Raw genomic sequence first — 14,189 nt, forward strand, 5'->3', positions numbered from 1 at the left:
CGTGTAAGTGGATCCGCACAGTTCAAACCCACGTTATTTAAGGGTCAATTATAATTGGCTTTACAAGAAATAAGTTTCATTCATTCCAAAAGTATCCAAAGTAATGTACTGTAATATCTGTGCTGTGCTGAAACAGAATTTTCTTCAGATATATAAAGCAAACAATGAAGATGTTTGTTGTTAGGTAGAAAATAAGAGCCTCCTTTCTGTCTTAACAATATATTGAACTGGTCAACAGAACATTAACTTAACACTATTTAAAAGTAGTAACAGGATGCTTTGAAAACAAAGCTGCATGGACCCCTGTGGCTTTTACTACACGACTCACGGCTTGCACTCAGCAGCAAGGATCTAAGGTGGGCATGTCCTACACTAACACTGGCTATATTCAAACGTCTCAATAAAGAGCTACCAGAGCTTGGTTGGGTTTCCTATTACTGGTGTCCCAGCTGCATGGCCCATTGATGTGAAGGGCCAGCAGGCGCTCCAATGGTACCTCCAGTGCTATGTCGGGGAGCAGCTCTAATTCTCCCCTTAGAAAAAAGCCTGGCATTCAGCTTCCTTGCCCGGCAGCTGCTGTCCCCACAACAGCTGGCTCACAAATGGCCGGCTATGATGAGTGCACAAGAATGAGAAAAACACATCTTTCAGTCTCTAGCCCAGACAGGGGGAAGCCAGGGAAGAGGCGAAGGAGGGTCACATGTGTTAGGGCATTTCATCTATAAACAGAGAAAGAAGAGAGTAGAAGGGAAACTACTTAACTGGTCTTAAACGACCAGACAGACCCTTCTAGAGCTCCAGTTTCATTACATGACAGTTGTTACAGATGCCTGCTGGAGAAGGCGGAGGAGAATGGCAGGAGCGACATCATCTTCTGTGACCCCAAGGAATAACGCCATGTCCCAGTCATTCCGCATACTCCATTCTTGTCTGCAGTATCAATTTCTTGTACAAGTTACCCGACAGGTTTCTGCACAGCATGGAGAGAGTCAAAGAGCCCTACAGACTCAGGAGAATGAGGGACCAGTTTCTGTGCACCAGCCAGCCAAATTCAGACTGACTGCCATTCTCAGGCCACTTTCCACAGTACTGCCAGCCAGAATATTAGAAGACTGAAGTGGCTTCTCCCCTTTATTACAGACCCCTATCCAAATACAAAGCGGACTAAGTTTACCTGATGTGATCAAAGACCAGCAGCAGAAGTGACTCCTGCCATCCGCCTACTGGTTTTCCCTCTGCTAACCACGCTCACTGCCACACTGTGAGTTCCACTCGCAAGGAGGAGGTGGTCCTCCCCTCCACAGCACAACTTTGCAAGGTCAGTGAGGGACCACATTACTTGTATCCTCCATAGTGCTTAGCAGGTGCAGGCAACCAGCAAGTACTAAATCAGTATCTGTTGACAGATATCTGCCCACTGCCATGCACTGGTCATCTTAAAAGACCACAAGTTACAGTATTCTTATCAGATTTGCTTTTATTTGAATGGTTATGATCCTGAATGGGATATAATTTTATTGCCTAGAATAATAAATTCATAAGTTAAAAAAATGACAATATGACTTTTAAAAGAAATACGTCTATTATCTGCGTTATCAATTACAAAAAAATAAATATATAACTCATAAACAGATAACAAATAAAAATACACTCCTCAGTTTTGACACTTGAGGAGTGCCAGATGGATCAAGAAACAAACACAAAAGGAGGGAAAAAGACACCAGAGAATGACGTAAATGCATGCGAGAATGTGCATATGCATGCACGCACTCATGTGCGCGCGCGCGCGCGCACACACACACACACACACACACACACACACACGATAGATTCTGGTGCATAATTTCCAATTGTTTTTAAAGATTTGGCTGCCACATATATAGGCTTTGGAACTGGAGCTACATGGAGTCAAATTCTGGCTTTCACCAAGTCTGTGACCTTGGGCTCATTCTTCGCTTTCTTAAGCCTCTGATTCCCCAATTCTAAGATGAGGATCAAAACAGGTCCCTCATAGGGTAGTTCTTTTCAACTCTTCGTTCAACCGCCTCCTGAAGAGGAAGTACTTATGCAAAGTACTTTACCCAATGCCTTCAACACATGGACTTTTTTATAATCATAAACTGGCCTATCACCTCTGGGTATATATCTCTTCTTCACATAATTTTATATTTCCAAAGGTGGGGTGTTATATATATTAAAGAAGTTACTATTTATATGAATGCTACTGCCCAGAAAAAGTTAACAAATCAGACACACTGTATTCACGGGCCAGATGAAATAAAAATCGGACCCCTCTTTCCTTAAAGAAAATTGTCTAATATTTGCCCTTTCTACAAAGCTACCCTACTACAATGAAGAATCTTCCTGGAAACAAAGGCAACACATACCCCTTCTCATGAAAATAATTACCAGTATGACTAACACATACATTGAAGTGTTTGGACTAAAGTATTATCTAGCTAATAAGCTTTACTAAGTTTTTCCTGATAAGAATCCATCTGGCAAATTTGTTAACACAGATTTACCCACTACCCTCCTGAAACATTCTCCAGGAAAGAGGCCTGAGAATCTCTATTTTAAGTGACAGCTCCAGGCAATTCATAATCAGGCAAGATCAGGATTTTTCTCAGTGTTTAGAAAACTTTAAGGTACACATAACAAATGCAAAACTAAAAAGACCTAAAATCCACACTGGATTTCAATAAAATGTATCTTGGCTTATTAAAAATAAAAGTAAAATACTTTGCCAGCTACACTTATGGGCAGGGACATTCATTCATTCAATTTGGTATCCCTTCTCCTCACCTTCCCCTTTTTACCTCCACTCTGTACCAAAAGTATGAGCCCAATATAGATATTTATTTTCTGAATATCATGTAAACCAAGGAATAAATACAAATTACAAGGAATCCTATCACAGGCTTCCAACAGAAGTAAACTAAAATTAAAATGGGGTCCTAGAATGTTATCAACTCCTCTTAGAACACAAAACTGGAAGACTATGACTCAGTTGGGGGAAAAAAGTAACATCTTTACTTTCACTAACCTCTAACTGAAATCTACCATTACCATCAATTATGAATGTGGGAGAAAAAGTCCTGGTTAATATCAGCACTACCTTTACCTCTGTCACTTGTAGCAATCAAAAATACTTCCACATTCCACTATAGTTAGATATCGGTGACCATCCCAAATTTAATATTTTCAGAATATTGTTTATTTCTTGACTTCCTCTATAGGCCTCTGCATTTTATTATATAGTTAAATCACTGTTCTGAGAAGCAGCCCACAGAATTCATTAGACAGCCAAAGGAATTAATGGCACAAAAAAAGTTAAGGACAAAAACCTGCATTAGAAGATTATAGAAATTTAACTAAGTAGCAAAGCATATATCTGCACACATTTTTCTTTTAATGCTGATTTATTTACTTTGAGAGAGAGCACGAGCAGGGGAGGGGCAGAGAAAGAGGGAGAAAAAGAATCCCAAGCAGGCTCCATGCTGCCAGTGCAGAGCCCGATGTAGAGCTCAAACTCTCAAACCACGAGATCATCACCTGAGCCAAAACCAAGAGTCAGACGCTTTATCAACTGAGCCACCTAGCCGCCCCCAAGTGAAAAGTCTTTTCTAGACATTTTCAATACCTGTTACCAGAAAAAGGGTTAAATAAAGATGAGTTTCAATTCTCCTCTAACAACAAAAACATCTAGGAAAATATAAAACCCTGATTAAGAATTATTATATTTAGATTCATAGGATGCTGGTGTTAAGAAAATCCTCAGAGACTATATGGTCCAAAAGTCCTTGTATAACGGGAATGGCTTAACTCCTAAGTGACTATGGTTGTTGGCACACTTCTCAAATGTGAGCCACTGGCTTTTGCTACATTCCAAACTTCTACCGTCCTGTCACCTCAAAAGGATATTTGATCTCCGAGATCAGCGCTTCTCAAGCCTTAAAAGGTTTTCCTGAATCACCTGAAGGTCTAGTCAAACTGCAGACTACAATTCGGTAAGTTCTATAGTATAGACCCGGAATTTTCCTTTTTAACAATCTTCCAGGTAGTGCCAGTGCTGGGGGCACCCTTGGAGTAGTATAGCCCTAGATTTCTTTCAATGTCTCTTCCTAAAAGTCAGATGCACAGAGACATTTTTCAAGTCTGTCAACTGGCTTAACAGGTAGATGCCCAGCCTTCACTGGCTAAATATTCTATTTTTATTTCTATTTTATAAATATTCTACGGCCTCCTGTAGAAAGCCCTAGCAGATGGCAGCTTCCATGTGCCTACATGTAAGTATTTCTTTCTCTACCCCATCACACTAAACAGCTGTATCAAATAATGCCAAGACCTACAGTCGTCATTCCACCAAGGTGCTAACCACTTTCGCCCGACAAAGAGGAACAGCCAGGCCCATCAACCAGCAACAGCCCACAAGCAGTCCAAGGGTGTGGTTGTCTGGGCCGCAGGCCACTGAGCACCACAGACCTAGATAATGACCCAGGATACTGTCACAAAATCTGTCTCCGAGTCCCTTTCCCCCCCAAAAGCCATCCAACTCGCCTAAATACCCTTTCAGGCTGGATGCAAAGATCACAGAACTTTTTTTCCAAATGCTTAGCTGTGCCCTCCTCACTTTCGGTGGTTGTCAACTTGGCCAGGTGAGAGAAGTTAAATTCATCCGACCCTGCATTACCAAATGTTAAAAGCATAAGCTTACCTAAGATCTGCATTTTTCTCTTAGGAATTTATAGTGCTGAAGCAGGTCCCCTTTATTATACCTCTGCCTAAATGAGGTCTAATAGAACACTGCCCTAATGCTGGCATTAGCAGGAAAGTTCCAGCCTTTCTACATTAGAGCAAAATGTTCACTACGCACCTGGGAGAACGTGATTCAACTCTTGTCTGTGGTACGAGAACGTACAACTGGATTGAATATAGAATTTTATTAAAGAATAGTTTATATATGACAAACAGCATATTTGAGTTTTTAGTTCTGTTTTCCGGAGGGAAATGGACAGGCTATCAGACAGACACTTTAATCAATTTTCATAAAGTTAGCTGTGGATATCAACTACACTTCTAACAAGCTCCTCTTTCAATATGGCTTGAAGCAAAATAACAATCCCTGGGCTAGATGCCAAACTCTATTAACATCAAAAATTTAAGACAATGTTTTTCCCTTTAAAGAGGGTCCAAAACCCTTAATGATGGTTCCAGTTAGACATGAATACAAGAACTATATGGACTTGAAATTCCATACATAAACGAGTAACATGTTGCTTGATTCCACAAATTTTTAATGGCATTTTCCATAGTAAAGTTTACATAAAACTTCAAGAGACATTAAAAAGTTCTAACAGTAATAATGATAGATTTTCATACTTAGAGTAAATTGAAAAGCTTCCAACTCAAGATCTCAACCATGAGAAAGTACTACACTAAAATCAAAGGAGAGTTTAGATTTTTTTCTCCATGGAAAATTTTTATACAAATAACCATAGCTTTACCTCACCTTCAGTTTATAATATGTTGAAATAAGTGATTGAAACTTCTATAAATAGAGATAATATTCAGCATGAAAAAGCCAGCAGCTTAAATTTCTGTATGCTATAGTATCCTATTGTTGAAACTACGTGGGTTTCAAACACAATAGGACTGATTAAGCCAAGCTGATACAATGGTAATAACATCCTTCGGGGAAAAAATTAGGACACCATTCAAGTCTATATTAGAAAAATAAGAGTCCTTTTGCCTAGATGTCTTGAGGACTGGGTTTTGTCTACGTGAGAATGAATAAAAAATATAAAAGTCATGAAAGCAAATCAGATTATACATGAATAATTAAGTATACTGCCAATTACATGTAAGCGTTAAATTTCCTGAGGTTAGAAATTTCAGAAAGCACAGCCAATTGTTTATTCTTCTTATGTTCTTTGGTTAAAGCCTAGATAGAAGTGTGTGCCTAATCATTATATGGGCATTTTCATCCCCACTTCATAAGAGAAACTGCAAAAGAAAATAAGGAATTAAGAGATATAGAACCCCTCCAAACTTAACCTTATACTAATATTCTCTGCCTCAATGACCTGAGACTCTCCTCAACTCCAGCCATATCTTCTCGCCCTGAACACTAGGTCTTCTCATCACACAGTGTCCTCCACCCTCATTAGATTTCATCATCCCATTCTCAGATACAACCCTTTCCTCTCCTGCTAAGTTTTCTACCCACTAATTTTCACAGTACCTAATCTTCAGCTTCCTTGGACTTTCATCCTTTGGCCCCCAGCCATCTTCTCCCAACCTACTAGCCCATTTCAGCTTCAGTTATGTTCTTTCCTGGGTCTCTGGTGAATAAGCAGCTGGATTACCATCTCAGCAGCATCTCCAGTTTTCTAGATCTTCTGTCCATCTTACCATCACCATTGTGAACACACCCAACTGGGAACCGCTATGATACTCCAGTTCTCCACTATTAGACCCAGGGTGCAGATGGCAATTAGAGAAAAACACCGATGTATTCTGTTGCCATCACAATTGTATGATCTCCAATCTCGGCTGGACTGTCAACAGCAATCCACATACTTGTCCTTAGTAGTCTGCCTCTCTGGGTCCCCAGTGCTACCCCCTAGTCACTCTTAGCAGACAATTTCACCCTCTATTTCTCAGAGCTTTGAGGCTGCACTTCACTTAACTAAGATTTACTTACAGATACACCACTCCTGGTCTTCCTTCTTGCAGACTTAGGGGATGAGGCTGCCCTCTTTATTAAAAGCTTATCCTCTTTCTCTTCTCCACTTCAGGAGTTTCCACCATCATTCCTTTTCCTCTCGCTCCAACCGCACCCTCTCCTTGGACATTCCCACAGCCAAAGTCGAAGTTCTTTCCATCCAAGCAAATCAGTCAACCCCCAAAATCCTTAGTAAACACTCTGTGCTGTCATACATAATAGCCACCAGTCATAAGAGGCTACTTAAATTTAAATTTGTACAACTGAATAAAATTCCACTTCACTTCTTCTGTCACACCAGCCATATTTCAAGGGATCAATAGCCATCTGTGGCTAGTGGCTGCCATATTAGATAGAGCAGATCTAGAACATCTCATCGTCATGAAAAGTTCTATTGGACTGTGCTGGTCTATATCCTGTTGTATCATTCTCCCACCTGTCCTCTTCAAAGCCAGCCTTCCTTAAACACTAGTTTATGCTCACTCTCACATTCCTTACTGTTAACTTTCCTCAGCCCTCACCCACTCCCTGATCCCTAATCATCATCTAGCCCACAACCTACATGCACTTCCAACTTAGAAAAATGAAAATGAGATTTCCTCTCTGCTCCCAACCCCAAACTGCTGCTCCTCCTCCAAAGTCCCCATGTAAGAGTCTCCAACCAGCTCCCCAAGCCCCAAATGTGGAACTTAACCCCAACCCCTCCCCCCATTGCCTTTATGCCACAGAGATGAGGAGTCACAAAGTCCTACAGACATTACCTACTCAGTACCTCTGCCCTTCGTCTTCACTCCTAATGTCATTGCCCTAGTTTCCACCATCCCTGGACTAGATGACGGACCTTCTTCTGCCTCCGGTCTCAGTCACCTATGATCTCCGTTCACAACACGAACAGGTTATTCTTTCTGAAATGCAAATCTGACCATGTCACTTTCTTTATAAAAACCCTTCACATCAGAATATCTAGATTCCTTAGCACAAGATACAAGGCTTTCCAAAAAATGTTCTTTGCCTAGCTTTCCCATGATCGCCAACACTCTCCACAAAGCCACCCCAAATTAACCCATGATGTAAGTTAAAACACTGCTTGCTGAGAAAACACAGCTTCAAGACAAGTACCCAACTTTTCTTAAGCAAGTTCCACACCAGGCATGGGAGCCCAACACAGAGCTCAAACTTACCACCCTGAGATCAAGACCTAAACGGAGATAAAGGGTTGGACACTTAACCGACTGAGCCACCCAGGTGCCCTCCCAACAACTCCTTGTAACTTGCCAATCGCTCACAGGTCCCTCCTATACAGAGACTCTGAAACTGCCTCATCCCCCAGCCCTGTCAAGCAACTTGAAATTGCTCCCACACACCACCCTCATTCATGCTGGAGAGATTACTTTTCTTCTGTGCAGGATGTCCCTTACCTGTCCACATTCAGAGTATTTGTCACAATTCTCATTTTCTATAATAGAATGTTAATATTAAAGGGCTAATAGCATTTCTAAAGTTTATAGATTTGCCCTTACACAACAATTTAAGATTTTCATATCACAGGCCCTTGTCGGGTAATAAAAGTGTCCTCTATCTAGTTACTGATAAATGCCCAGCTGGTATTTAGGACAGGGTATGTTAAGTTGTGTCATGGAACTGAGATTACTAGAAGTGTATCTACTTGGGTAATATTAGCCTGAATGCTATGGTCAGAAGGTTTGTGTCCCCCTAAAATTCCTATGTTGAAATCCTAGAGTCCAATGTGATGGTACTAAGAGGTGGGGCCTCTGGGGGTAATTGGGTCATGAGAGTGGAACCCTCATATTGGGATTAGCACCCTTACAAAAGAGGCTCCAGAGAAGTCCCTCATCCTTTCCACCATGTAAGGACACATCAAGAAGGCATGGTTTGTGAACCAGGAAGCAGATCCTTACCAGACACTAAATCTGCTGAGGCCCTGATCTTGAACTTCCAACCCTCCAGAAATGTGAAAAATTCCTGTTTTGATAAGCCACCCAGTCTCTGACAGTTTGTGATAGCAGCCCAAATGGACTAAGACACTGACCAAAAAGTTAATCTATTTTCGGTCCCAAAATACGTGAGGGACAGGATGTATCCCATCTACTTAACACAGCACAAGACATCCTGCAATATCCCATTTATAAACAGTGATAGCACCATTTTTAATCGGGGAAGAGGGAGCCTAAAGGGGGGGGGGGGGGGAGGGGGAGGGGCACATGTGGGTACATGTGTGTAGTGAACAGTACATAAGACTGGACAGGAGAAAAATGAAATTCTTAGTTGGAAATTCATCTCCCAGGTGATTCTGCCAAGAAGGGAAAAGTTCCTTTAAGGAAGCACGGCCAAGGAATCTCACAGAATCACTGTCAGTAAGTCGGGTCACCCTTAAATTTATTGACACCATTATAGAAACATCAGCTGGAGAATTCACACTGGGAACGTAGTCCATAGTATCCTTCAACAACCCATATATGAAGTCTTGCAGGATGTCTTTTAGAATTGCGTTAAGATGAAAAATCCCTCCAAGGCAAGACGATATTCTTCCATTTTTCCAGTCATGATAGCTATAAAATAGCATACCCATTTTTATGCCTTGACAGAAAATTAAAAATTGTTGCATTTTCTATTTTTTTTCCTTCCTAGTTTACCCAGTTTTGAACCGTACTGTTACTATTCATTGGCTAGGTGACCTTGGGTGAATTATTTAACTTCTCTATGCCTCATCTTTCTGTGTTTACAAAGTGTGGTTCGTAATACCAACCTTTCGGGGTTCTGAAAACTACAGGAGACAACACTTGTAAAGTGCTAGAACACAGCCTGGTGCATTGTGAGAATCCCAGAATGATTAGCTATTAATAGTCACCTCTATTTTACTCGGAACATGTTTTATGATAAAAGCAACCTTGGATTCTTTTAAAAATGAAGTTATAAATAAGTCTGCTTAACTACGAGCCTCAATATAAATATGATATTTCCATCCAGAAATAAAACTGCCCCACTGCACACTTTATTATTGAGATGGATTCCACCTGGAATGCCTGCTCCACACTAGCAGCCATTCTTCAAGGCATGTATTAACAGCTTTTAGAAGAACAAGTAAGTTATCTGACCTAAAGTCAACATGATACTCGTGATACGCCCTGCCATCCCACGATGGGCCCTCCCCAACTCACTACATGGCACTTCCACCCATCCAAGAATCCAGACCCTCTTATTAGTGTTGGGTCATCCCTCACACCCAGTCAGCTGATTGATTCTACCTCTTTCCTCAATCGGTCTTCAATCATTTACTTGTCTTTCTCGACCACAATTTCACCTGAGGCCACTTCCTGCTTGGGGTGAGCAGTGCCGCTCATGTCCCTCTCCTCCCTGTCCCTCTCACGGCCCAAGCCCACCCACTTTGTGTCTCTCCTTAAACAGCATTCTCTCTCCTAGCCGTCTCAGCGTCAATATGCTCTCCTATAGAGCAGTAATCAAATGTTAGTAACTGTGTAACTCAGTTTTTCACAGTCTCCTCAACTGGAACGTAAGTGGGGACATCGTGATGGCAGGGTCTTTGTCTTAACTGTTCACTGCTAGATTCGCAGGAGTACCACTGCTTTGCACACAGGTAATTTTTTTTTAACCTAAAGTTTACCATCTTAACCATTTTTTAGTATACAGTTGAGCAATGCTATACAACAGATTCTGAAATGCTTTCGTTTTATAAAACTGAAACTCTATTCCCATTGAATGATCGCTCCCCATTTTCCCTGTGCCCCAGTCCCTGGCAACACCATTCTACTTTTTGTTTCCATGAACTTGATCATGGATACTTCATTTAAGTGGAATCATAGTGCTTGTCCTTTCGTGACTGGTTTATTTCACTTAATATAATGTCCTCTAGCTTCATCCTTGTGACAGGATTTCCTTCCTTCCTTAAGGCTCAATAATATTCCATTCACCACATTTTGTATGGACAACATTTTGTTTATCCAATTCATTCACTGATGGACACTGGATTGCTTCCACCTCTTGGCTATTGTGAATAATGTCACAATGAACGTGTGTGTGCAAATATCTCTTCAAGATGCTGCTTTCAATACTTTTGGATATACACCCAGAAGTGGGATTGCTAGATCATATAATTTCTAATATTTTGAGTAACCTCTGTACTATTTTCCATTATAGCTGCACCATTTTACATTCCCACCACCAGTGCTCAAGGATTCCAATTTCTTCATATCCTCACTAACTCTTCTTTTGTTTTCTTGCTGGTGGCCATGCTAATGGGCGTGAGATGGCACAAAGGCACTATTTAATAGATATTTGTTAATGTCTAGATAGACGGAGGCCTCAAAGATAAAAAGGTATGGTCTCTGCCCTCAAGAAGTTCCTAGAGTAACAGGAAGAAAGATGGACATAAATAAGGTTTGTGCTGAACGTCTAGATAACAGATGGAAGAAACATCAACTCCCCTTGAGTTGGGAGCTGGAGGGATGGTGGTAGTAAATGGTCAAGGAAACTCTCATAGGGCAGGATACTTAAATGTTAAGTAGGCACTCAGATACAAAAAAGAATGGGAAGGGCATTCCAAAGGTAAAGAATAATATGTTCAAGCAGATATAGTATGGACCAACAAGGCTCCTGTTAGGAGAGAAATCTGGTGTGGACTGAATCCAGACCGTATGTGAGAGGTTACTGGAAAATGAAATGAAAGTGGAGCCTTGTAAGCCATACTAAGACGATTAGATTGTATCCAGTAAATGGTGTTACGCCAGGGAGAGCCAAGATCCAATGTGCACTTCAGAGAACTCAATCTAGCAGCAGTGTGAAGGAAGCATCACCATAGGGGCCTGGGGCCAGGCAGTTAATCCACATAGGAGGCTAACAAAATGGTCAAAGCAAGAGAGGACAGGGACCTAAACCAAAGCAAAACTGTGGATAGAGAGAACCAAGAGAAGGATGTTAGTGGGTAGAAAAGACAGAAATTTTGACTGATAAGCAATGGAAGGAGGTGGAAGGAATCTCTACCTAACTCTTCAGGGAACAGATGAAGTTTAAGGGGCAGATGCCAGCTTGCCTGGAGACAATGGACTGCAGTGCAGTATCCAGTAGGCAGCTAAATAGGAGTCGAAGATTCAGGTCAAAGATATGGATTAGACACATATATTGGAAGTTGTAAAAAATAAAAACTAGTGAATCCTAGCTAAATACCACTCTTTCTTATGTAAATCTAGTGTTGCAGACATACCAGATGTCTTTATGTAGCATATCCTGTTTCTACTAACAGAACGTGTTTTCCTGCATATTTTACAACATGCTAAATGGTTTCCCTTTTTCCACACGGCTTAAATGCTTTTATGAATCTCCCCATATGTAGTCTCAGAAAAAGTGGATAACGATAGCCAATTCCCATCACTTTCTCTTTCATAGCTTTGCGGACCAGCAGAAGGCCCATGGTTGGAAACATTATCAAGACCACTTTTAATTTCAAGTCTAAAAAGAGCAACTAGTTTATTTAGTTGAATATCTAATTTGTTATTACTTCTGAAAAAAGTATTCTAAACAGAATTCTAGTAAGAATATTCACATACTATTCTGTAGGCAGGCATCCAATTTAATAGTCTTTGGCTTAAATGTGGAATTAAACCAATTAGGTATCAAGACTTTAAAAACTAAGCCAATTGAGAAACTTTAATTTATAGATAATTATCACCCTTAGTACCCTGTATTTCATTACCAGGACATATAAACAATGACAGCATGTGGGCAAATAACTTCACAGCCTATGTTCATCTACTATGTTGTGTTCTATTGACTGTGACGTAAAATGTCAGATGCTAGAAAGTACCTCCTTTGACTGTGACCAAATGCTCCGGGCATCCTCAGACAGAATGATCACAGTGAGTCTGTCCACAGGCACAATCTAACAGACTTGAGAGGGCTTCGCTCTAGGGTGCCAGAGGACCAAACCTTTACTCTTCACTCCTACACTCAGTATCTTCTCTACCATTAGTCAAAGTGAAGTAGAGAAGGAACAGTCCTTGCTTGACAATGAGGAAAGTGCTAGAGACTGAATGTTTGTCCTCCCCTCCCCCATTCATACCTTGAAACCTAATCCCCAATGTGATAGTATTTGGAGGTGGGGCCTTTAGGAGGTGATGAGATCATGAAGGTGGAACCCTCATGGATGGGAGTAGCATCCTTATAAAAGAGGCTCAGAGAGCTGCCTGTCCCTTCTGCCATGTGAGGTTACAGAAGGCACTACCTTTATGAACCAAGAAGTGGGCCATCACCAGACACAGAACCTGCTGGTATCTTGATCGTGGACTGCCCAGCCTTCCGGTGTTGTTTCTCAACCACTCACTCTATGGTACTTTGTTAGAAATGCCTAAATTGACTAAGACAGAAGGCTGCAGGTTAATTCTGGTTAATTGCCAGAATGAATTAATATATCTCTCTTTAATTTACATATGAAACTGAAAAGTCCTGACGGTCCCCGGAATTGGCATTAAGCATCTAAAGGACTCTGATGCTCCTGCTTAGTGTCTTGGGAAACTCTTGGAGCACAGCAATCTCAACACACTTGATTTGCACTGGGTCCTGGCAGCTCATATCTACCCAACCTGTGTCCAGATGGGCACCACCTCCTTTTTTGCCCTCAGTAACCCAAAACAGGGCAAGGAACACATTCACTCCACATGGCCACCACAGTCTGTACAGCATGGCAAACGCTCTCTCCCCAGCCTCCAGGTAAGTACATTCCTTCTAAGATGCTTCCTTCCCTGTTCTAGGCATGCTTAACTCCCAGCATACAGGTGAATTCAAGAGCTAAAAATTCAACATAAAACATTTTAAAACAGTTCTTTTAGTCTCTAATAATTAACACAGGATGAGATATCCCATTCTGTCTGCTTATAGTATTAGTGGAAAAGCATATACACTCACACAGTGGCAAAAAGTTATAGGTGATTCTCTCTATACAAGGTTTTAGTATTTAGCAAATTTCTACAATATAAAATGTGTCAAAATAAATTATTTTAAAGCTAAAATCTTATACCACTTGAGGAAAAAAATACAGTATTTTCCTAAGAAGAAACAAACAAACTTGAAATCATTTCACTTACTTTCTGTTCAGGGCTTTCCTGAAATAAAAGTCCAAAATAGTCCTTTTCCAAGAGATTGAGATGTTCGCACACTTTGTCAAATAACACTTGTCCCTTCGCACATTTCTGAGGGAAAAGAAATGACATCTTTACTTTTCAAGCACTAAAGATTCCATGAGTACTACAAATAAAGGACTTCACATCAGATAATATTATTTAGCATAATATATTTGTTTTCTAATCTCTTATAATACAAGAGTGATTAATAACCTTTTCACTTTAGAATCCTTCCTCCTCCCTACACAAGGCATACATTCTAAAATGAAGGCGTGATCAAATGCTTTACTTGCTACTCTATGAAAATATAA

General features: G+C 40.7%; 1 protein-coding gene across 33 annotated transcripts in view; it reads right to left on the reverse strand.

The window, feature by feature from the left end:
- EPB41L2 (erythrocyte membrane protein band 4.1 like 2) overlaps positions 1-14,189 on the reverse strand; it is a 220,619-nt gene that overhangs the window by 73,915 nt on the left and 132,515 nt on the right. For all 33 annotated transcript variants that reach the window (XR_009263298.1, XR_009263297.1, XM_058735273.1 and 30 more), the window contains one exon: positions 13,843-13,947. Coding sequence is in view for 31 of the 33 variants with exons in the window: in XM_058735273.1 (XP_058591256.1) it covers positions 13,843-13,947 (105 nt within the window). In the remaining 2 variants the exon portion in view is untranslated. The remainder of the gene's footprint in view (positions 1-13,842; positions 13,948-14,189) is intronic.

The sequence above is a fragment of the Neofelis nebulosa genome, chromosome 6 (assembly GCF_028018385.1).
Source record: "Neofelis nebulosa isolate mNeoNeb1 chromosome 6, mNeoNeb1.pri, whole genome shotgun sequence".
Lineage (NCBI taxonomy): Eukaryota > Metazoa > Chordata > Mammalia > Carnivora > Felidae > Neofelis > Neofelis nebulosa.